The sequence below is a fragment of the Anser anser genome (assembly GCF_964211835.1).
Source record: "Anser anser genome assembly, chromosome: 1".
Taxonomy (NCBI): domain Eukaryota; kingdom Metazoa; phylum Chordata; class Aves; order Anseriformes; family Anatidae; genus Anser; species Anser anser.
In genome coordinates this window covers 45,461,900-45,484,158 of record NC_139720.1, presented here as the reverse complement: position 1 = coordinate 45,484,158, position 22,259 = coordinate 45,461,900, and the positions used below count along the sequence as shown (strand labels likewise).

Below are 22,259 nucleotides of genomic sequence, written 5' to 3'. Positions count from 1 at the left end.
GTGCCTTGCGCCGGTAGGCGGCGGGAGGGCGCGCTGGGAGCTGTAGTCCGCGCGGCGCTGGGCTGGGCCGGGCCGGGCCGCGTCGCTCGGGGCCGGGCGCCCCCTCGCCGCCGCTGGGCGGGCGGAGCCGGCGGCGCCCCCATGGCGGCGGCGGCGGAGCGGACGGACGAGCTGGTGCGGGAGTATCTGCTCTTCCGCGGCTTCACCGCCGCCCTCAAGCAGCTGGACGCCGAGATCAAGGCGGACCGCGAGAAGGGCTTCCGGGTGAGCCAGGGCCGGGGCCTCGGAGGGGCTGGGGTGGGGGCGGTGTGTGTGTATGTGTGTGTGTGTGGGGGTGATGTCCTAAAATATTAACTGAAAGATGGTGTCCTAAAAGGTTAGGCTTTAGGGTGGTGTCCTAAAAGATGAGATGGTGTCCTAAAAGGTTAGGTGGTGTCCCAAAAGATTTAACCGCCGAGGGGGAGGCAAGCCACGCACTGATCCCCTTCAGCAGTCAAATTCTGTGTAGGCTCCGGGACCTTCTTTATTTTTAAAGCATATTTTGACCACCAGAACTCACCAAACTGCAAATCGATGCCCCCATCACCGCTGTGCTTTATCCGTATTGCAGAAAGGATTACCAAAGAGCCATACCGACATAAAGCTTTGCGTGACAGGCTTCTGTGGCAATCCCGCTAATAGATGACATCCAAGTTAAAAGTGCTTCAAAGCTCCCAGTACAGCGGGGCTTTCTTCCTCTTTCTGAGCTCCTTTTCTGCTGGCTAAGTACAGTTTTTCCCTTTAGTCTAAAAATAACGCTCTTTCCCAAGTGCCGCGCTTGAGTTTTCAGTGTTTAACGACGTTATTCCTGGTTCCTCGTTATCAACTGGCTTTCAGAAGAAGTGGAAATGTTTTGCTTGCTTAGAAAAAAGCAGCCACAAACACCCGTGTTTAACAGAATGTAATCTTCTTGTCAAAAACTGCCTCTGTTCTCTCAGCTGATGCATGAGGACTGGCTTGGCGCATTATTTGTGGCATTCCTGGTGCAGTTAAAGCTCCTCAGCGTTAAGTTGCAGAAAGTCTCGTGTGCCAAAAAAGAGCCCTCACATGACTGGAGTCTTCCCCGTTTTGCCCTCTTTAGGTGGATAAGATAGTGGACCAGCTGCAGCAGTTTGTTCAGAGCTACGACCTGGCCGCCCTGCGGGATTACTGGAGTTACCTGGACCGGCGCCTTTTCAGCCGTTTGGAAGACGTGTACCGGCCCACGGTGAACAAGCTGAAGACCAGCTTATTCCGATACTACCTCGTCCATACTGTTCAGGTGGTGGTGGTTCGATTTTTTTAGGCTTCTGATTTAAAAAAAAAAACAAAACCTCCTGGTGTCTGAAACCAGAGCAAGGAAATACCGTGAGAGCCTCTGACCCGCCTGGTGGGGGGTCAGCGATTCATCTGTCATGTATCAGAGCGTGGTAAAGAGTTTGACGCAGACTCACATGATGGGCTTGCAGGCAGGAGGACAGAGAAGCTCAGAAGGCAAGAGGGAATACGGTTAGCTGGGAGCAAGGCATTTGTGCTCAGCCACGAAGGCAGGCTCAGTCCCTGGCAGATGGGATGGCTGTGACTGTCAGCTCAGTCCTGCTCAGGCTCTGTTAATAACGTGGATACCAGCAGAGATCATAAAGTTCTTAAACACCTCCTCGTGGGGCATGGCAGTGAGAACGCGGGAGGACAAGGTCAGTGCATGAAGTAGTCTTCTGAAGTTGAGGAAACAGTCAAGAACAAAATAAAATCTCTGCTTAGATAAGTGTAATCAACTGCACTGTTGCAGAATAAGGAGTGACTGAGCAGGCAGCAGTAGGGTAGAGAAGGGCCTTATTGCAGCGTTAGGGACCAACAGACAGGCTTGTTGGTATTCCTTCCGCTGTAACCTGCTGGCAGGGCTCAGCCGGTCCTTACAGGTACCAGGGTTCCTAAAGAATCAAGAAAGCTGGAGGGTCTAGAAGAAGAAAAAGGGACATTTGGAGTTGGTGAAGTTCAGTTTTAGTTTATAAAAGAGAGAGGGGAGATGTGAGCTTCAAATCAGGACAAGTAATGTGGGAGAGAAAATGAAAGTGTTTTTGTCTGCTCTGAATAGAACAGAAAATAACAATACCTTAGGAAAGTGAAAGAAAGATAATAACCAGGGAGAGCATTGGCAAGCAGGGTACACAAACACCTGTCAACAATTCATGTTTAATTTCTTATGATTTACGAGCAATATTTCCACCTTGATTGCATTCCCTGACTGAAAATCTTAAATGATGGATGTTGGTGGAGGAGTGGAGGAGTCAAAATCTAATGCATGTTTCTGGAAGCGTGGTTTCTCGTGTTTTGTTCTCTTGCCCTGTGCTTACCTTGGAGTGTGATTGTCATGTCTGAATAACGAATCAGATCAATTTTTTTTCAGGCTGCATCTGTGGTAGAATTGAGTAATTTGAAGTATATTTTGCCACCACTTGTGTCTCATGTGAGTGGAAAGCTGTACTGGGTTAGCTGGAAGTTGCCAAGGAATTAGCTTGATTTTCCTCGGCCTTTAAACAAGACTGTGGTGACCGGAAAGAATGTTGGATGAAGCGTGTTGGGGAGCTTCTGGCATTTGGGCAATTCTTTTGTTCCCACATGAGTCTTAATTCTAAGCAGTTGCTCTGGTGGTGAAAGTAGCTCTTACGGCGTCCATCAGGCATTGATGCTTAGAGCTGGTGCAGTGATGTGACTGGAAGTGTGAGCGCTGTTCTCCTCTGTTTCAGAGCGGCCGCAATGACAAGGCGCAGGAGTTTTTCCTCAAGCAGGCCTCCGAGCTCCAGAACCAGGCGGAGTGGAAGGATTGGTTTGTCCTGCCCTTCCTCCCTGCCCCAGACTCCAACCCCACCTTTGCCACATATTTCTCACGCCAGTGGGCAGATACGTTCATCGTCTCCCTGCACAACTTCCTGAGCGTCTTATTTCAGTGCATGCATATCCTTTTCTGCAACCAAGAGTTAAATCTCCCTTGCCCTGGTGTTATGCTGACTATCAGCAACGGTGCCAACAATACAGGATTGCAGAACCTTCTGCTTTCAGGTGATTGCTTAGAGCCAAGCCTTAATAGGAAGCTGGTGTTTACCAGAGGATGTCGGAATAGTTATTATTCAATTACCCGATGATACGTTATATTCCCTGGGCACAAACAATTGTGGTTGCTGCTGATGCTGAACTCATCCCTATGCCAGTGACTAGGAGAGCAGTCAGAAATCGTATGCACATCTTGTGAAGTGCTTTTTTCCTGGTTACTTGGCATACAAAACAGGCATGCAACCTTGGGTCCTAGTCCATAACTAAACCAGCTTCTCCTGTTAGACCCTTGTCTGGGTACATCCATTCACGACGCTGTGTAATGACAGCCCAATATAGTAGATGCTCAGCATTATATAATATATAATATAATAATGCTCAGCATTAGCAGAAAGAACAGCTTTTGTCCCACACTGTAGAGTTCTGGCCTTCTTCCATGATGAGCGAGTTTACATTGCAGCTGGAATACGATTCATCTTGAACTATGTCCTCAACATACACTAATGAAGTGTCATAACCCCTCTTGTCCTCCGCTTCTGACATCTCAAAGGGAGGAATCTAAAATCTTTGCAAAGCCTACGTGAAATAGTTTGTGCAAGTACAAAGTTGGCTTAGGTTACCTAAGTTGTTACCAGTCCGCTGGCCTCGCACGTGCTTCTTGCCAGTAGTATGGACGGGGCACCCTTGCTGTGTGAAAGGCACGTGGCCAGTATTGCCTGGTAGTGCTGGTTTTTAGAATTAAGCCAGCTGTGCACAAGCTGTTGCTTTGAGTTTTTCTTTAACGTTTCTCACCGGTGCCAGTCATTTTGAACTTTGAAGCTGAATGTCACAGGAGCAGTCTCATACAAGAAGAAAATGAATCCTTGCGGCATAAGGTGAGAGCTGAAGTCACTCTGTACTTGCTGACTATACGGCTGTGAGTTCTGTGAAGTTGGTTCTGTCTGTCCAAGCAAATTGTATCTCCTCAATTTAGTGCAGTTATTCCAAGGCAGGTTCTTGCAGAAAACCTGTGTTATTTTGGTTTATCTTTGAACTGTCTCCAGCAAGCCGAGGGCTGTGATGATGATTAGCACAATGTCTGTAGGACATTCCTGGGCCTCTGCTGGAGGCGTCTGTCCCTCTCCCTGTGCTGTCTGATGGGTGCAGATCCTGTGCAGTGCCTTTTCTGCTACGCTGCAAATTCTGCCAAGCTGAAACTAATGGCAGGTTAAGTGCACGTATGACTGACTTCGCAGTGAAACTTACGGAGGGTGTTGACAGTCGCCTCCAGGATTGAGCTGACAGTGCAATAGAAAGTGGCAACAACTTAGGGTGAAGAGGCAGAAACCATTACGTCTGACGTGGCCACTTACCACTGCTGAAGTGCACTTAAAGTAATTTAAATCAACTAATGCAAATGTTGTTGTGAATATCTGTTTCCAAATTCTAGACCCTACTGTAAGAAAGGCTGACCGGCTCCAACAAAATGTCATCCAGTTCTGTGTCTTGTTTTTGATAGTAACATCCACAGATGTTTAGAGAAAAGGTGTAAGAAAATATGATGTATCGGTCCTTTCCAAGTACAATCTCCCCTTAGAGAGACTTGGGAGATACACAATTTAAGAATCTTCTAAACTACAGATCACATCTGGCTGATCTTGTACAAGTGGGAAACCTTATTCATGTAAGCAGGACTTTAGTTTCATTTCTTTAAACACTCCAAGAAAAAAGTTCTCCCTAAATGAATGCTTCAGTAATCTAAGTTTTGTGCTTTACCCTCCTGTGTTACAAAACATTGTTGTGTGTTGTGCTACTATTGTTTTGGTAACTGATCAACTCTGTGTTCGTCTGTCCTAAAATGTTGAAGTAAAATAGAAAAACTTATCTCAAAACGGAGGTTTTATGGCTTAAGAGAAGCAAGGTTTGGCACTGTGCTGTGTGGAGTCAGTAGAGCAGGAAAACTACCAGGGCAGGTCTGCAGAGATGGTCAGTGAATAAGGAGGGGAGGATAGGGTGTGTTTTGAAGTAGAACTCTTATTTCTTCCAATTTTGTATTCTGCACTTCTGGTCAGATTGAAGCTGGGTTGTGGGGTAGGTTGTTTTTGTTTCGTCTTGCTTTTGATTTATATCACAAACTGGATAGGTGTTCTCTGTCAGACATAAAACTAGACTATTTTTTTTAAGAATTACTCAAGCTAGAAAGGGAAACAGCTACCTACAGAATACAAGTTTAAATTAAAACGGTGTGAATAAGTATTGAATTCAGTGGTAGCTGGGATTACGTAGTGATCTCAATTTCACTGTTGAAACTGAATGCAAATACATGAATAGCAACCTGGGTTTCTAAAGCTCCTTCTTATTTTTGCTGTTGCTTTCCTGAAGTACTGTGATAAAAGGACAAATGAGAGTTGTATCTGAAAAACAAATATACGGAAAGGCCCGAGGAACTCATCACACAGCCAAGAGTCAACAGCCATCAACCACATCTGTCACAGAAAGACGCTTCCTGAGGTTCCTGTCTGCTCAGGGGAAAAAGAAAGATGTTTCTTTCTCCGTAATGTGGAGATAAATCTCTCTGTCATGCTCGGGACGGAGCTGAGCAGGACGTGGAGCTGGATTTTCAGGATGGCCTGATGGCGTTGGCCTCAGCGCACCCTGCCAGCTTGCCAAACCCTTGGCTGTGGGAGGAAGCCGACTTCCTAGGCTCGGTGCCTGCACATCGCCACCGCCAGGCACGTGCGTTGCCCTGGCCTTGAACCGCCTGCATGGAGCAGCAGGCTGAGCAGTTGTGCCCTGGCCAACGCTGCTTTCCCGGCCCTGTTAATGCTGCTACAGCAACAGCCCAAGAGGAGCGAAAGGTTTTAAGCAGGCTCCAATATCATACCTGTAAAGTGCTGGTTGTTCCCAGTGCTTGGACTGATGTGCTCAGGCAGTCAGGGCAACTTTCTACCTTCCCCAGCCTTCTAGGGCTGGTGAAATAAAGGGAACAAACAACTTCAGCAAGTGGGAAGGAGGTGAATCTTGGTGAAACTTCTGCTGACTTGGCTCACTCTTCTCTTGTAGCTGTTTGCTTTGCAAGCTGAATCCTCCCGCATGAAGAAAGAGGAACTGGAAGTGGAAGAAGCAGTTGTGCATCACAAGCTGCCTGCGTATGTGGCCAACATGGATCGACTAGGGGACTCTGAGCTGTGAGTGCCTGCAGGGGAGGAGCTGGGACAGACCCTGCCGCTTTTATTGGGTCATTTCCTTGTTCGCTGCCCTGGGAATCATTACAGAAATACATCCTGGCAGAAATCATCTCCCATCTTTGGAGAGAGATTCTCACTGAGCAGGGAGAGCCCAAGCACATGTAGAAGTTGTTCTGCTTTGGTCTCACCATTACACCAGGGTATTTTGGGCAGCCAGAACACTGGTGACAGTGGAGTACCCCGCAGTGTTGCTCAGATGAAGTGGATTGTCTCTTAATTCCTATTTTCTTTAGTGGCTGTGGTGCAGTGTGTGTGTGTACTGTGGTGTTTGTAGATATTGCTCCTTTGTCACCTAAAGGGGTCATTGTTATGCAGAGATGGGCTTTCTTTTGCAAAGGCAAGAGAAAGGGAGTTTCTGTTCCGTGAGGCTGTTATATATGGAACTCCCAATAAATCTACAGTTGAAGAGTGTTTTATGGCTACATCTGTTGTATTCCTCTCTATGGAGAAGAGGCAACGTACCCAGGGATACTGGTTGGTTGGTTAAACCCCTGTCTTCCCCTAGTATGCAGTTATGTGAGGCAAATCCGCGTGCCTGAATTCTTTCTGTTATTGAGCTTTCTTCCTGCTTCAAAAGGATCTGAAAGCAAGAGTAGCGTAGCCACGTATTAATACTACCGCTGGGGCTTTGACTTTCTCGTGTGCTTCTTTCACTTTTGTTGAGGCATGAGGGGGATTGATCAAATTACGCTGCTGACAGTGGCAAATAGAAGTTGTACCAGAGTTCACACACTAAATCTTTCAAAATTTCTGATTAAACAGACTTAAGTGTCCACTGAACTATCTTGATAACTGCTCCACACAGGCCAGGCCACAGAGTTTAATTCGAGATATTTTTTTTTGTCTAACTACTCTGGGTGGAAAGCTGTGGTATTCACCTGCATATGTGGGAGAGAGTGGTGCGAGTACTGGGGTCATACATTCTCCATATTTTTGTCCAGCTTTATTAGGAAAACTTGCCTTAGAAATGGTGTTTCTTGTGTGCACAACTCATGTGTTAGCTAGGGGCCCAGTTCTGGTTGTTTTTTCCATGTCTGTGCTCAACCCAAAGCTTATTTTTGATAGAATATTTTTTTCCTTAGAAGAGAGGATGAGGCTAAAGGTGGTTGTATGCTGCTCTGCTCTGGGGAAGCTGCAGCGTGGTGAGGTCAGACAGTTATGTTCTGGGAAGCAGCCACTGCTCTTGGCACTGTGGGCTGAGAAGGGAGGTGTGTGTAATCACAGATGTGGTTCTTGATTTCTTTGGGTCCTGTCCTGAACGTGACTTGCTGAATATCTAAGGATGTTGAGTGAAACACTGGATACTGCCTTTCAAGGGAGGTCTGTTTTATGCCTTGAATCAGGAATCCAGGCTGAAGAAGTTCTTTGGGAAGCTGGGTTCCCCCACCCTTGGGGTCTTTAAACAAACCGGATGGAGTGGAAGGAGTTTGGGGTGGCCCTGTGGGTGATTCAGCACCATCTGGGCTGTCTTTCTCCGTGACGCTGCCGAGAAGTGAGCTTTGGTTCCAGTGATTGCAACGATCTGCTCCAGATGCTAACACAGCATGTTTTTAAAACAGTTTTTTAGTGCATAGTGGTCCATCAGCTTGGCAAGGAGCATCTCTCCTCCACAGGTTCAAGCAGTTTTTTGTTGGGTCATCTTTGATCAGGTTGTCTGGCTGCACTTTCACGTTCTGTCTGTCTGTCTGTTTATTTTTTAGTGATATGACCTGCAGCCAGAGGAGCACTGCACATTCTCTTCAGTCCCGTGGAGGCTTTCTCTCCTCTTTCCTCTCCCAGAGCAAAAAGGGCCCTTCCAGACCAGCTCAGCCAAGCGGGGCTTCTCCAACACAGACCGGCAGCACGCTGCTTGGGAAGAAAGAACCAGCAAATCACCAGGTGATTCTCAACTCTATGCACTGAAAGGTGCTCAGTAGCCAAGGAGTTAGCTTGCAGCACAGCACTGCTCCAAGCTTGTGCTTTCACCTGGAAGAAAAAAGTCATTTTTGTCCTTGAACATGTACACTGGGTGTGAATGCACTGCAAGAACAGCTGATGTCTGGGGACGTGTAGAGCCCTTGTGGATGCCTGGTTTCTTTGCCTCGTCTTTTGCTCTTTCTTCCACAGCCTGATGCAAACATAACTTTGCCAAATCATTCCTGCCTTCCAGAGTGCCAAAGGAAAAGAAGGAGCAGTGACCTGTAAGGATGGGAAGAGCCACTTCAGTGGGTTAGCAGCGGGCGAGTCAAGCTCCCTGCAGCAGCGGCAGAAGCGCTTGCAAGAACACGGGAAGGAAAGGAGAGAACTGCTGTCAAAAGGGACCTTTCAGGTACCGGGCAACACTGCGAAGCTGGCAAGTGGAGGGCTGCCATTTTCTGTTCTTTGTTATGTTGGGTAGTAAAAAAAATGCAAGTATTCCCATTAAGCTCCTGGAATGCTGCTCCAATCAGCTGTATCAAAGGTTAATCTCTGTAGTTAATCAACTCCTTCCACTCTCAGATTATTTCTGTGTCCCTGGAAGGGACTCAGTGTTGACGTTTCAAATGGAAGAAGAGTTGTCGCTTGTCATGTCAACAGCCTTGTCCTGGAGAGGGTATGTTTCATCCACCTTAGTGGCTGTTATGTTCAAATACCTTGTTATAACCCACCTGCCTTAGTAGCAGTGGGCTTGGCTCACCCGTGCTGCAGAAGTGAGCAACTGTAAGATAGATTTGAATGCTTGATCTTTTGCATAAATAAATAATGCTGTTCCAAAGAGTCCTGCAGCATGGATTGCAGAATGTTTTCTCTCCTCCCTGTCAGCTGCGTTCTCGTGCTGGTTTGTGCAGGCTCTGTGGGACAGTGAAAAATAACAAACTTCCCTGGATAGGAGTAGAAATATCCTTCATAGCAATGTTTTGGAGTTTTTTGCACTATGTGTTGCAGTTCTGTGTGGGGCTGTGCCCTGCTTTCTATGTAATAAAATAATAAAGCTATGTCCTGGGTTTTAACTGCTGAAGGTCAGTGGACTGCTGCTGTTCACCCCCATGTTGTCTGGCTTTGAGCAGCCATGTGTGTTTTGGTATGGAGCATAGGAGGGATGGTGGTAACATCTCAGCCATGTTTATTGTGGCTATATGAGACACTCTCCCCTGGGGGAGAGGTGGTGCTGAGGGACTGTTGGTTATCAGCTGTCGTGCATGGCTGTTCTGCGTGGGGTGTGCTGCTTTGGAGTGATGTTATTCCACCACTGAGTGCTCCAGGCTATGAGAGAACTTTGTTCTTTGTGGCTCATCTAAAAGACTTTAATTAAACACCGGTCAGCGCGTTGCAAACCCTGGCTGCCTAGCAAGTGTCCTTTGGCTTTCCTTTTGCTGCGAAGTTCCAGGTGAAGGCGGTGTTTTTCTGCCTTTGTAAAAGTTGTGTCTGGTCGTCTTGGGGAAGCTGATATTGTTTAGCTTTCTGTTCTCAAAGCATGAGTCAAAAAGGAAGCTGGAAAGCTGCACTGTTTCTCTGACATGAGTGTCATTCATTGGTTATCTCCCCACGTTAACACAGAGCAAGGCACTCTTGGATTTATTTCCCAGTCTTTTCCGGCTTTGTGAATTGTGACGATTTGATTATGCAGTGTTTAACTTACTGCTCAAGATACGACACTGCTATAAATAAGGCAAGGATGTGTTAGGGAACATTACCATGCAGACTTTTCAAGCATTTCATCTTCAGAGGATGGTGTAGCTAAGGGTTGCTTGCAAACGTTTTGCTGACTCGTGCACTGTATCTGTTCCTAGTGACAAGGGAAGATTAAGGTTCTTTCAGAGACTTTGTGAGCTGCAGTGGATATCTTGTTTCAATCAAATGCTTTCACCTAAAAATCCATTTGTTCCAACTCCCCTCTGTCCTGTCAAATTGGGTTTTAAACTTTTGGACTCGTGTTGACTCTACAGTTGTCATCATCTGTTGACTGCATTGATTGCCACATTGTGCACAGACTGGGTCTCTGCTGACAAGTGTAATCTATCCACTGTGGCTCACCGTTCTCCGAGAACTCTTGTGCAGACTGACCACAGACTTTACATTGCTGAATACAAGAATTCTTTGAAATCTGATGATTCAATTGTGAGTCTGTACTTGACCAGCATCAAAATGGGCCTCTGCTGTCAGCTGAGGTATGCTGAATGCTGCAATTCCTTAAATTCTTGTAGGAAAGTGTATGGCTGGCCATGTGGGGGGCATATAAGGGACTCTCTAACCAAAGAGGCCACATCAAATGGCACAGCTGTGCCGTGCCCTATCACTGCGCTCAGGAGGAAGGTCCCTGACAGAAGGGGAGTTGAGCTGACAGTGCTTCTGTTCCAGTACAGCTTTTGTTCTTTCTCTCAACAGGAGGGGTAGCTGAAAAACTTGGCCTGGAAATACTGCTTCCTTGTATTTCACACAGGATTTCTTCCTGCAGGGCCAAAGTGCTGAGAAGAAAACGGATATTAGCACATCTGAGACAGAGCCGTGCTCAGAGCTGCAAGCTGACCAAGCAGAGACTTCAACCAAAATGCCCGCCAGTGGTACAGAGGCTGTGGGGGTCCGACAGGAGCAGCCTTTCATCGTCCTCAGCCAGGAGGAGTACGGGGAGCACCATTCGTCCATCATGTACTGCAGGTAACAGGCTGGCAGGGGAAGGCTTTCTCCTAGAAACTTCTCCAGAGGATCAGCTCCGTCTGGCTTCCTTCTCCCAGCCTCTACTTTGTCCAGCGCAGTGTGTGTACTCCTGGTTGTAGGGCAGCAGTGTTGCTGTGACTGACAATAGCACGTAGCTTGTGCATTGAGAATGGACAAAGATTTTTGTGATAGGGAAATGCCAGCCAGGAGTAAACTCCCTGGGAAAGCATGTTGGTACTGCTGAAGGGCTTTATGCTTTGCATGTGTAGCTCTAGTGCTTCATTGCACTGGTTGTTGTAGGAGAGGAATAGGAGAGGAAAGATTACTGGGCTATCTGGTTGCATCTAAGAACTTCAGGGAGAAAAATACCCAATCATTTTCTTTCTGCACGCAGGGTTGATTGTTCTGGACGGAGGGTGGCCAGCTTGGATGTGGATGGAGTCATCAAGGTGTGGTCTTTTAATCCAATAATGCAAACTAAAGCTTCATCTATTTCCAAGTCTCCGCTGCTGTCTCTGGAATGGGCAACCAAGCGCGATCGGCTGGTGAGTAGCCTGTGCATGCAGAGGCTCAAGAGTCACAGCAGATGATTTGGAGCTCAGTTGTTGTGTGTTGCACATTGACTTCTAGGTGGCTGCACTGCAGATAAAATCAGGGCAACAGTTAGTTTCCGCTTTAGGGAGAACTGAAGCCTGTAGGGTCTTATAAAAGCCAGGGAGTGAGGAGTGTGCTTTGTATTTTGCAAGGAACTCAGCACTGCTTGCCCTGAGGCAGAAGTTCTCAAGCTGCAGCACGTGGACAGCTGCAGGACAGAAGTATCTCCTTTAGGAGAACTGCCTTTCTGCAGGCAGGCACTTGTAAGGGCAGGCGGAGGCACGGCAACCTGTGGGAAGCCAAAAGCAGGGAGCTGTGGAGCTTCACTTGCAGCCTGAGCCAGGAAACAGAGAGAGCAAGGGTGTGTTGTTGGCATCCTGGCTTGTGCAGGTGTCAAAAGGGCTCCGTGTCCAGTTTTACTCTGGTGCCTCACACAGCTAGGGCTTGGTACTTGCATGAGGACTTGGAAGCTTGTTTAGATGCCAAGACAGTTTAAATGTTTCCCATAGCACCTTTCCTCTAATTCTGTTACTAGAGAGGAGCCTTAAATTGCATGCGTTCTGCTGAGTCCTAGAACTGTTGCTGGTGTTCGCTTCCTTCCCTGGCAAAGAGACAGGGCTGTGTGACAAGGCAGGCCTGCAACCGAGGGAGTATCATTCACGTTCTGGCACTGATGATGTGTTGCTGCTAATCCCAAATGCCAGTTGTGAAGAGCTGGTGCTGCAGTTTGTCTCTTTCATTTCTTTTACTCTTAGAAAGGAGTTGTCCATACAGTTGTTAATGATTTCTTCTGCTTTGTGGAGTTTATTTCCTTCTCCTGTGGAGAGATTCTTCTTTCTGGAATACATGGGGATTCAGCAGCAGTTCAGGCTGTGAAGTGAGAAGGATCTTGCGTGCTTAATTTTCTTTGATAACGCATCCCTCCATGGCTTTTCTTTCGATTTAAATTGTAACACCACTGAGAAAGCATGTGTGAGCCCTTCTGAGTAATTTCGTTCTCCCCTGGATGAAAGGAGGTGGCTTCTACTTGGCTTTCTCCTAAAGTTAAGTTGATTCTGTGTTACTCTTTCCTTGCTCCCCTAGATATTGAGACTCCACGTGTGTTTTGCATACGTTGAGCCATATTTCAGAAAGAGGCTTGTTCTCTACCTTGGTAGAGATCAGATCTTTTTCTTAAAATTTCTGGAGAGCAGTGCTTTAACCCTGATTCCTGTGACTTTAGAGTAGTCCTACTCGGCATGATATCCACAGAAAGACAGGATGTACGTAATGGAATTATATATAATTGGAATGTATGAATGGGAAAAAATAATGCGTGGTGTTGGTAGTTGCTGGACAGCATCGCTGTACTCCTCACTCACATTCCTTCCATCTCCTTGCTGGTTTCAAGCTGCTGCTTGGCAGTGGAGTCGGGACGGTTCGTCTTTATGACACAGAAGCCAAGAAGAATCTCTGTGAAATCAGCATTGATGAAGACATGCCCAGGTAACTCTGGAACATTGGTTGTATATGTGGGTATGTGTGTATGAACACGTATGTACATATACATGTGTGTACATGCACATGTATATCTTTGTGTGTATGGATTTATGTGCATATATCTTGCTGTTCTTGACTGTGAAGTTTTTGAAGTTTTTTTGAAGTTTCATCTGCTGTTTTTGGCAGATGAAGTCTCAATGTCCATACTGCTTCCCTGCAACTGCAATATTATGTGGCCTTTGTGTAGATGGCCTTGTCTGAGCAGCATAAAACTGCTCCGTTACACTGGAGAGACACAAAATCTCCCTAAGCACGTGGATTATGCTCTCCTTTACAGCGCACCTGAGATGGAGGTCCTGTCTTGCAGGGTCTCTCTGGCAGAACTAGGAGCTGAGTGTTGCTCTTGAGGTGGTTGCTGGAGAAAGGCATTTCACACTCTCTGCTGTATTTCAGAATCCTGTCGCTTGCCTGCAGCCCAAGTGGTGCCTCCTTTGTCTGTTCTGCAGCAGCCCAGAGCCCCATCTCTCACGTGGACTTCTCAGCAGTCAGCTCTGGGGGCAAAAGCATGAACCAAGTTCCTGGGAAGCTGTTGCTATGGGACACTAAAACGATGAAACAGCAGGTATTTGCTGAGTTCCTTTCCTTTCTTAGTCTGCTTTTCGAGAATGAATGTCTTCTGTTTTGATGTGTAGGAGCCTTCTTCCTAAATTATGCTGACTTTCTTTTCAATATCTTCTCCTCCACCCCCTTCCTCTTTTCCCGTCTATCACATGTAGGATAAAACAAGTTGGTTTTAGCTGTTCTTTGTAGCTGCTGGATTTGAATGTGTTTTTGTGTGTGTGTGTGTATTAGTTTTTTTTGATGAATTCTTCAGAATACTTCATGATCTTGCAACTTCCCTGCCTGTAGAATTTGACTGGCAACCTCTCAAGTCGTTTGACATGATGCTTTGCTCAGGCTTTCTCGTTAAGCTACACTGAAGGGTTTTCTTTTCTGCTGTTTTCCCTTGCCCTTTCCCCCTCTGCCCGCATGGATATTGGGACCCATTTGCATCTCCCTAGGGGAGCACTGTGGGGTGAGCATGGTGAACCGTAGCTGTTCATCCCAGCCTGGTGTGCTCCAGCTGCGAGGACTGGAGATAGCAGTTACCACACAGCGCGAACTTGTCTGTCTTCAGAGCTCTTCTAGCCATGTGTCAGAATGCATTTTAAATCTATTTTTAAGTGAAATGCTTCTCAAGAGAATTAGTCTTACATCATCTTCTCCGTTGTTTCAGTTTAGATGGGTTGTATTCTGGCAGTGCATCCTGGTCTTATCCCTCGCCTTTGCCCTTAAGAAATGCTTTCCCTGATGCATAAGAGAAAGCAGCAAACTCAAGCTCATGTCTGCCAGAAGCTGTTTGTGCAGCCTTGAGGACATTGCTAAGAAAGCTGTGTCTTGGCTGAGGTGAAGAGTTGGTTTAGTGTCACAGTAAAATGCAGCTGCCAACCTTGAAGTCTGTGGTCATGAGGTGGAGGAACTAGAATTCAAGAAGGAGGAACTGCAGAACAAGAACTGTACTTCTTGTTGCTAGACGCCATCTTCCTTCCCTTCTGTGGGGTACAGCTCCTCAGCACCCCAGCGCCATTTGAGGTTTCTGGGCATTAACACAGACTTTCCCTTCCAGCTGCAGTTCTCCCTGGAGCCTGAGCCCATTGCTATTAACTGCACAGCCTTCAACCACAACGGCAACCTGCTGGTCACGGGGGCTGCAGATGGGATCGTTCGTCTCTTTGGTATGCTGGAATTGAGCGGTGAGGTGGCCCCTTGGTGTCCTCGGCTGGCTGCTCCCCCTGCCCCAGCACCCTTGCCCTGCCAGCAGGGAGGCAGCTGTGTGACATGACCAATGCCAAGCTGGAAGCTGTTTTCTCTCCTTCATGATCACTCTCAGGAGTGAATTGAGATAAACTTTCCCTGGGGGATATTGCCTGGAGGCCCTGGTAGTGCTGCTGGATTTGTTTCCCTCCTGCTTAGGAGCAGAGTTAACTTCCCCTTGAGCCACGTCATCTTGGCTATGCCATTAATAGCAGTACCACTGCCAAAAGCTGTCTTAAATGAAGGGATTTAATGTGTGACCTTCTAGTTTGAAGGCTTCATGTCAGTCCTTCACTGAGCAACTTCTGTTTCTCAGGTTCTGTCCTCTTTAGCCTGTCCTTGTGATAAAGGCAGCTTGGGCCTTCCTTCTTTGTGAAAAAGGGATCTGCTTTTGCCTCAGCTGCTGACCTGTGAGGCTACAGTCCCAGGTGGGTGTGAGGACAGAGATAGCAGCAGCTGTGGGAGTGGACAGGACAGCAAGGAGAGGAGGAGAATAAAGGTGCCAGTGTTGCTTGGGCACCGAACGACTGCAGTTGATGCCGAGGATGTGAACAGCCCTGTAAAGCTGGAGGGAGAGGTGTTGGAGAATAAGGACAAGATGCTGAGATTAGATAGGGTTCCCAGAGGCTGGTGTAGATGGCAGGGACAGAGTCTGTATCAACACGAAGAGCCCCTCCTCACCCCAACTCTGTGTGAGCGCTGGGAGTGTTTCAGTACTGGTTCTCCCCACAGATATGCAGCAGCACGAGTGCGCCATGAGCTGGAAGGCACACGAGGGGGAAGTCTACTCCGTCGAGTTCAGCTATGATGAGAACACAGTCTACAGCATAGGCGAGGATGGCAAGGTAGGCTGTGTGTGACCTTCCACTGGTCAGCTGTTGGTGGATCCCTTCTGGAGTCTTCTCCATGTGGTGGGGCTAACAGTAAAAATACCCGAAGGCTCTGGAGAACTTGCAGGCTGCTAACTGTAGGCTTAGATACACAGCACCACTCTGCTGCATTCAGTCTCTTCTGTTGGCCCGACTAGTAGGCACTCTTACAGCCCATGCAGCCTGTGCTTTGTAAACACAGCTACTTAGAGATGCGGAAGCGCCATCTTCTGTTCGTGTAAAATAGCCCCTTCTCTTAAAAACTGTGAGTAGCCCCTCTTCTTTCATCCCAGTTAATTAAACTGTGGGCTTTTATAATCCGTTTTTGTCATTCTAGTTTATTCAGTGGAATATTCACAAGAGTGGCTTGAAGGTGTCGGAGTATGATCTTCCCAGCGAAGCTACGGGTCCCTTTGTGCTGTCTGGATACAGTGGATACAAGCAAGTCCAGTTCCCACGAGGAAGACTTTTTGCCTTTGACTCTGAGGGGAACTATATGCTGACATGCTCCTCAACCGGGGGAGTCATTTTTAAGGTAAGTCTGCAAAGTGATGGGAAATTTTCTTTTGCATTCATACAAGCATTTGTTACAAGGCTGCAAGAGCAGCCCCTAGAAGTTCTCAAGTAATGCTTTCGCACCCCTGTTTTGTAGAACTTGCTGTTCAGTTTGGTGTGTGGTCAGTACTGTGTGCGTTTTAGCAGTGCGTGCTGTCCAGCAAATATTTGCACTCTAGGCTCTCTGTCTGTCGCTAGAGGATATGTGCTCCTTGTTCCTAAAGCTTAGCTGCAGCAGTTTTCCTCAGCGCTAAGTGCCTAGGACAAAGTTATAGATTTTTTTATTACATTACTGCATGCCGGGTCAGTGCAGAATGTGCAGTTGATGACTGATGCTCATCTTTAATCTGCCTCATGTGCTTGCTGATGTTAACGCTGGTCCCAGCCTGATTCTATCCTCTTACTGTGCACAGCACTGAAATGAAATGAAGGGTAAGACTGTACCCAAGTACCCAAATTTCTGCTGGTGCAGTAACAAATAGTTACTGATTGCATCCCCCTTTTGAGTCAATGTATTTCAGTATAAGCCACTGCAAGGCAGTTTAAGTGGAATTTTTACTTTGCAGCTGGGGCGTTCGGAGCACCCGCGCTAACATGACCCATGGCTTAAACTTACACAACTGTGCTCTTAGCCTGCCTTGTTCAATTACTGCAGCTTAGCTGACGTCAGAAGCTGAGCAGCTTGTGGTCATGTGCTTCTGTCCTGAGACTGAAAATTTGCTTCCTCGTGTGCTACATAAACGTAAACGTACCTCTTTTTTTTCTGCTTAATTATGTCTGCTGATAGGGATATAGAGGATGTAGTAGGCTTTGGATTCTGCTCTGGGTACACTGTCCCTGCTGCAGCAACTTGCCTCCTTAAATTCTTTTGCTTTTCTTATTGCAGTTGAATGGTGAGGAAAAGGTCCTGGAGAGTTGCCTTTCCCTGGGAGGACACCGAGCTCCTGTTGTCACAGTGGACTGGAGCACGGCCATGGACTGTGGGACCTGCCTCACTGCCTCCATGGATGGGAAGATTAAGTTAACAACCCTACTGGCTCAAAAGTCTTAACCGGAACAGTGCTGAAGGAAAAGAGCAGCAGACTTGAAAAAAAAACAACAGTGTTAACTCCACAGGAACAAATTGCATGGGAGGGAAGGCAAACCACAATCACTCTTCTCATTTTAGCTTTTGCCTCTTGACAAATGTTAAATACATATGCCAAACCACTGTGCAATAGAATGCCGATCTGGGACCAGATCAGTGGCAGCAGTGAAAAATACAACTCCACTGACCCATTGTGGCAGCTGGGCTCCCTCTGTTAGGGAGTCTTGAAGTAGCACGTGGCTAGAAGGCTGCTGGGATCACGTCAGGGGTTGTGCAGAAGGTGAAGCTGGAGGAGGCATACATGAGGCAGCACAATGTGTGGTGACACAGATGGCTCAAACTGGAAAGGCCAGTGCAAAACCAGAGTATTCTTTGGGTATAATGTGTTTTTTTGTTTGTTTGTTTGTTTTCATAAAAAGAAATTATTCCCTTGCACTTGATTCCTGTGCTCTGTTCAGCTGTTGCTGGAAAGCATGGAGGTTATCCTGGGCGGTGATGTGCCAAAAACAGGCTCCTGCATGGAGAAAAGACCTTTTTGTTTTCACCAGGTGCTTCCTGTGCTGACAGCCTCTCAGTGGGGGCTACCAGTGCAAGTCATCCATGAACGAAAATAGGTGCATTGGTTGGATGTCTTGTGTTCCCTTGCAGTGTCTGCCTGGAATTAGGGGAGGGATCCTCAGTCAGACTTCTTGAAATGCTTACATTAGAGATCAGAAACTACATAATGCCTGATGTATTTGATAGTAGAGAGTACCATTTGATGGTAGAGAGAAGAGGGGAAGGCCAGGACCAGTCTGGCCTTTTATAGTGCTCTGTCCCTAGAGCTGCCTCCTAAAACACTAAATATCAGTTGAGTCAAGGAGAAAAAGTGTTTGAGTGGTCGGGCTGAGTGGCTTCTGGGTCCTTCTGGTTTGACACAGCTGATGCTTCTGGGGGGCTCATAAATACCTGGTCTGTCAGCCCAAAGCTGGACTTAAAATGTGGGACGTGATGATTTGTGGAAATAATCTGAGTACGCAAAGCTGTCCTGCTGGAAGGGTGGCAGGGCATAGATTCTGGGTTAATGAGAAGTTGCCAGTGTAATTTGTTAAGGAAAAGAATGCACTTCTAACTTCTGCATCTCAGGTCAGAGTGTCTTTGTGCAGTGGAACAGACGAGATCCTCTTTGAGTGACGTTCCATCAGATGTGAATGGAAATAAAATCCCCTTGCTGAGTACTCTCTTCTCTGAGCCCTGACAGGATTCAGCCCGAGGCTGGGCTACGCTTGCAGTTTGTGGACCAACCAGCCACTAGATGTCATTAGGCATGAAAGATCAGCCCAAATGCAGGCTGGAGCGAAGGGCCTACTTGAACGTGGCTAATGGTAGCTTCAGCCTTGAGAAGAGAGCCAGGCTGCACTGGAGACAGCACACATCCTAATTTGTGCACCTGGAGCAGCTTTCTATGAACTCCCAGTCATACTGGTGCTTTGCAGGGGCAAACGTGGCTATAGGCTGCAGGACTCCAGCTTTTGTTTTCTTTTTGAAGTCATATTTATTCAAGCTGGGCTACACTTCTGCGTGGAACCCAGGATGGGGGGAAGGTATGTGCTAAGTAATCTCATCTTTGTATCGCTGGGGAACTGAGGGATGGGGACCGCAGGCAGCTTCCAGCTCTTACTCCAAGCAGTAACAACAAAAGCCCTTTCATGCAGACTGTTTTCTAAGCCAGTTAGCTCAGCAGAGGGAATAGTGAGAGGTTTCCTGCCTGGTTTTGGGGTGGGCAGGGCAGGTGTGAAACATTACTATATAGGCAGTGGTATCCAGAAAAACCCCAGTGTACTCAGGGGGAAAGCTTAACATGTATATGGGAGTTGAACCTCTAGCCATTCAGAGTGATGTGGGTCCTGAGCCTGGGATAGTGGTGGGTATCCCTCCTGGGATAGTGGTAGGGATGCTGGGGGCTGCTTCTCGCCCTGGCAGACCAGGGCCAGGAATCAGCTCTGGGCACACGTGGGGCTGTCAGCGTGGTGTGTGCTGTGCACCTGGGGCTGAGCCCTTTGCCCTGAGGGGCCGTTGTGGAATAGTTTTTTACACAACTTCAATGTAGCAGCAGTTTAGGATTTGCTTTATAAATAACAAGGTTAGATTGTATGATTTTAACAGCACTTCATCTGCATTTGATCATCAGCCAATTTAACAACGATTTCGACAGAATTTGCTACAGTAGAAACAGCGACTTAGTTAAAGAATCGGGAAGGGCAAGGTTCACCCAAAACTTACTGCAGAGTCCTGGTAGGTGTCTAAATCCAGTCGCCCATTTCCAAATTACCCCCTAGTGTGAATTACTCACCCTATTCCCTTGTCGGTGTTTGCAGATGAGCTTGTTCCTTGAAGGAGTACCCTGAGAGGCGTCCCGGCACAGGGGGAGACTGAGGGTGCTGCATGCTGCTGTCCCTGGAGAGCTCACAGGGCTCTTTGCTTGGGGCTACTATGTATAGGACCACGAGGTGACTGTTATTATTTCCATCCTGGCTATGGTTCGGGCAAGGCAATTTTGGTATTTTCCACCAACCCTGCCATTCTGGTGCCTTCCACAACGTACAGCTTTGCTACTCCCCAGACTGGGCTACTGTCCAGGCTCTTCTTTGCCCTTTTTCTTCCTCTTCTGGCTATACTCCCTTCCCTGGAGGGCTTTATGCTTGGGTTGGGAGCAGCCATGGGAACTTTTAACAGCCTGTTCAAGCAGGGAACGGATGTAACTCAGTTACAGAAGCTCTCATGCCTTCCTTTTCCTTCTCTAACGCCCCCTACTAGAAATTAGTGTGTTGTGAGGAAGATAAGCAGGTGCATTAGATGTTTACGTGATCCTTTTTTTAAACCCAACTCCTGTTAAGCTCTTCTGGTGAACTTTCTCGGAAAAAAACAACTTAACTTGCTCACCCCTTATACTGTGACAGTGTGTCGCACGTAAAGGATCCCAACGCTTGAAGCGCTACTGGCAAACATCAAGTGAAGGAGGCAACAGGCAAACGCCCTGCATAGGGCAGACACGGGGCAGCAACAGCCCTTTGCACAAGCACAGGTCTTTCTCCTAGCTCCCTTCCTTGTCTGTGCTGCTCCTTATCCTGACACCTTGACCTGCTGCTTCGCTCCTTCTCGCTGAGGCGTCCCGCGGGCTGCAGCCCTGCAGTGCCCTCTGCCTGTATTTCAAGGCCTGCTCCCACCCGGGCTGCAGCTTCCTTCCGAGCACTGTGTCACAAGACTCGTGCCGACGTGATTTTATTTTAAACGCCGCCGGGTTCAGGCCCCGAGGCCGGGCCGCCCCCCCGGGCACCCGGGTCCCGCCCCGCGGGGCCGGGCTGCGGCTCACAAAATGGCGGCGGGCGCGGGGCGGCGGCGGCTGCTGCCCGCCTGGATGGGGGCGGCGGGGGGGGACGAGCGGGGGCCGGCCGGGGGAGCGCTCCCCAGGGCCGGGCGGAGGCGGGGAAGGCGGCAGCAAGCGGCGGCGGCGGAGCCCGGGGCAGCCACGGTGTACTGCATGAACGAGGCCGAGCTGGTGGACGTGGCCCTGGGCGTGCTGGCCGAGGTGAGCCCGCGGGAGGTCCCCCGTCGGGAGGCGGCGCGGCCCCGGGCGGGGCTGGTCACGGCCCGGGCTGGCTGCGCTTTCTTTGGGCAGAGCCTCGGGAGGGAACGAGCTGAGGAGAAGGCCCGCAGCGGGAGCGAGGAGGAGGAGCAGGAGCAACAGCCGGCGCCAAGCAGCAGCCCCGAGAGCGCAGCCGGCGTGGGGACGGGCGGTGACCGCAGCCCCGGCCTCCCGTCCCCTCCTGGTGCCGGTGCGGAGGGGACGGTGGGGGAGGACTCCGAGGAGGATGTGCTGAAATACGTCAGGGAGATCTTCTTCACTTGACCGTGCTGCTTCTGTGGGGCCCGGGGTGCACAGGGGGCTGTGGCGGTGGTGTCCGACAGGGGATGCACAGGCAAGGGCAGGACTGGGGATGGCGTAGCCCATCACGGTGCAGCACGACTACATCTGGGGTGCCCTCAGATTGTAGAACTCCTGGGTGGGCACAGCTTGAGTCGCTGCACTGTGTGGGCTGACCAAAGCCCCGCCATGACAAGCTGTGGCCTGGTGATGCCACCTCCCTTCCCCAAATTCCTGTCACTCAACTAGCAGTGACACCACAGACCCCCAAAAGCAGAGATGAAGGGAGTGAGAGAATTATTAAAATAATTGTGCAAACCCAAGGATGGTGATCCTAGCTGGAGCACGAGCTCATCATGGACACCAGCTTTATATTTAACTGGTTTGAAAGGACGGAGCACAGCTCATAAGAAAAGGCATAAAAGAAGGAGACGTACTCGGTGAGGATTTGGACTCACCATAAGCTGGGCTGTGGTCTGACAGCTCACCCAGCAGCAGGGACACCTCTGATGTTAACTGCCAGGGAGGATGAGGCTCACCTGGCATGGCTTGAGCATCGTGAGGACGTTCTGGAGAAAGCCAGTACCATGGGGTAGCACATGGGATGTGGGGGAGAGTGATAACTCATGCACCCATGTTATTTGGAGTAAAGCCTCGAGGAATCAATCAACTGTAAATACCTGTCTAGCTTTGGTAGAGAAGAACGAAATAAATTTTTTTTTCCTACCTGTTTTTACTTGACTTACATTTCTTGTGAGTGATTGCCTGGTCAGTCCTGGAATCCAAAAGAAACCCTGGAAGCCCCTCTACTGGTGCATCACGCCCTGCCTGCAGTACTGAGGATGGCAGGAGGAGAGCCTGGGGCTGGGCCAGCTGCCTTACTGGTGGCCTCTCACTGTGGAGATGGTAGGAAGCCCATGAAGGCCATGGGGAAGGAAGGGGCACATGTTTCTCCCAGTGTGTGCTGGGTTCTGTGGGATTTGGCTCCAGGTGAGGGTATGTTTCTG

The 22,259-nt window shown here is 48.6% G+C and overlaps 2 protein-coding genes across 2 annotated transcripts; both read left to right on the top strand.

Moving 5' to 3' along the window:
• The first annotated feature begins 44 nt into the window (after window positions 1-44).
• Window positions 45-17,781, top strand: WDR91 (WD repeat domain 91). Its single transcript, XM_083821221.1, has 15 exons — window positions 45-264; window positions 1,121-1,300; window positions 2,766-2,973; window positions 3,862-3,944; window positions 6,112-6,236; window positions 7,997-8,174; window positions 8,446-8,604; window positions 10,711-10,910; window positions 11,305-11,455; window positions 12,895-12,989; window positions 13,437-13,605; window positions 14,650-14,758; window positions 15,570-15,682; window positions 16,044-16,241; window positions 17,148-17,781. Exons 1-15 carry the CDS (start codon window positions 142-144, stop codon window positions 17,310-17,312), a joined length of 2,256 nt encoding a protein of 751 aa, XP_083677347.1. The 5' UTR covers window positions 45-141; the 3' UTR covers window positions 17,313-17,781.
• A 2,907-nt stretch (window positions 17,782-20,688) lies between these two features.
• On the top strand, window positions 20,689-21,983 carry CYREN (cell cycle regulator of NHEJ). Its single transcript, XM_083821237.1, has 2 exons — window positions 20,689-20,916; window positions 21,007-21,983. Exons 1-2 carry the CDS (start codon window positions 20,704-20,706, stop codon window positions 21,235-21,237), a joined length of 444 nt encoding a protein of 147 aa, XP_083677363.1. The 5' UTR covers window positions 20,689-20,703; the 3' UTR covers window positions 21,238-21,983.
• Window positions 21,984-22,259: the final 276 nt, after the last annotated feature.

Coding starts and splice junctions, on each gene's coding strand:
- WDR91 (XM_083821221.1), top strand. CDS start 142: ATGGCGGCGGCGGCGGAGCGGACGGACGAGCTGGTGCGGGAGTATCTG. Junction 14,759..15,569: donor TGGGATCGTTCGTCTCTTTG/GTATGCTGGAAT, acceptor TTCTCCCCACAG/ATATGCAGCAGCACGAGTGC. Junction 15,683..16,043: donor GCATAGGCGAGGATGGCAAG/GTAGGCTGTGTG, acceptor TTGTCATTCTAG/TTTATTCAGTGGAATATTCA.
- CYREN (XM_083821237.1), top strand. CDS start 20,704: ATGGCGGCGGGCGCGGGGCGGCGGCGGCTGCTGCCCGCCTGGATGGGG. Junction 20,917..21,006: donor CCCTGGGCGTGCTGGCCGAG/GTGAGCCCGCGG, acceptor TTCTTTGGGCAG/AGCCTCGGGAGGGAACGAGC.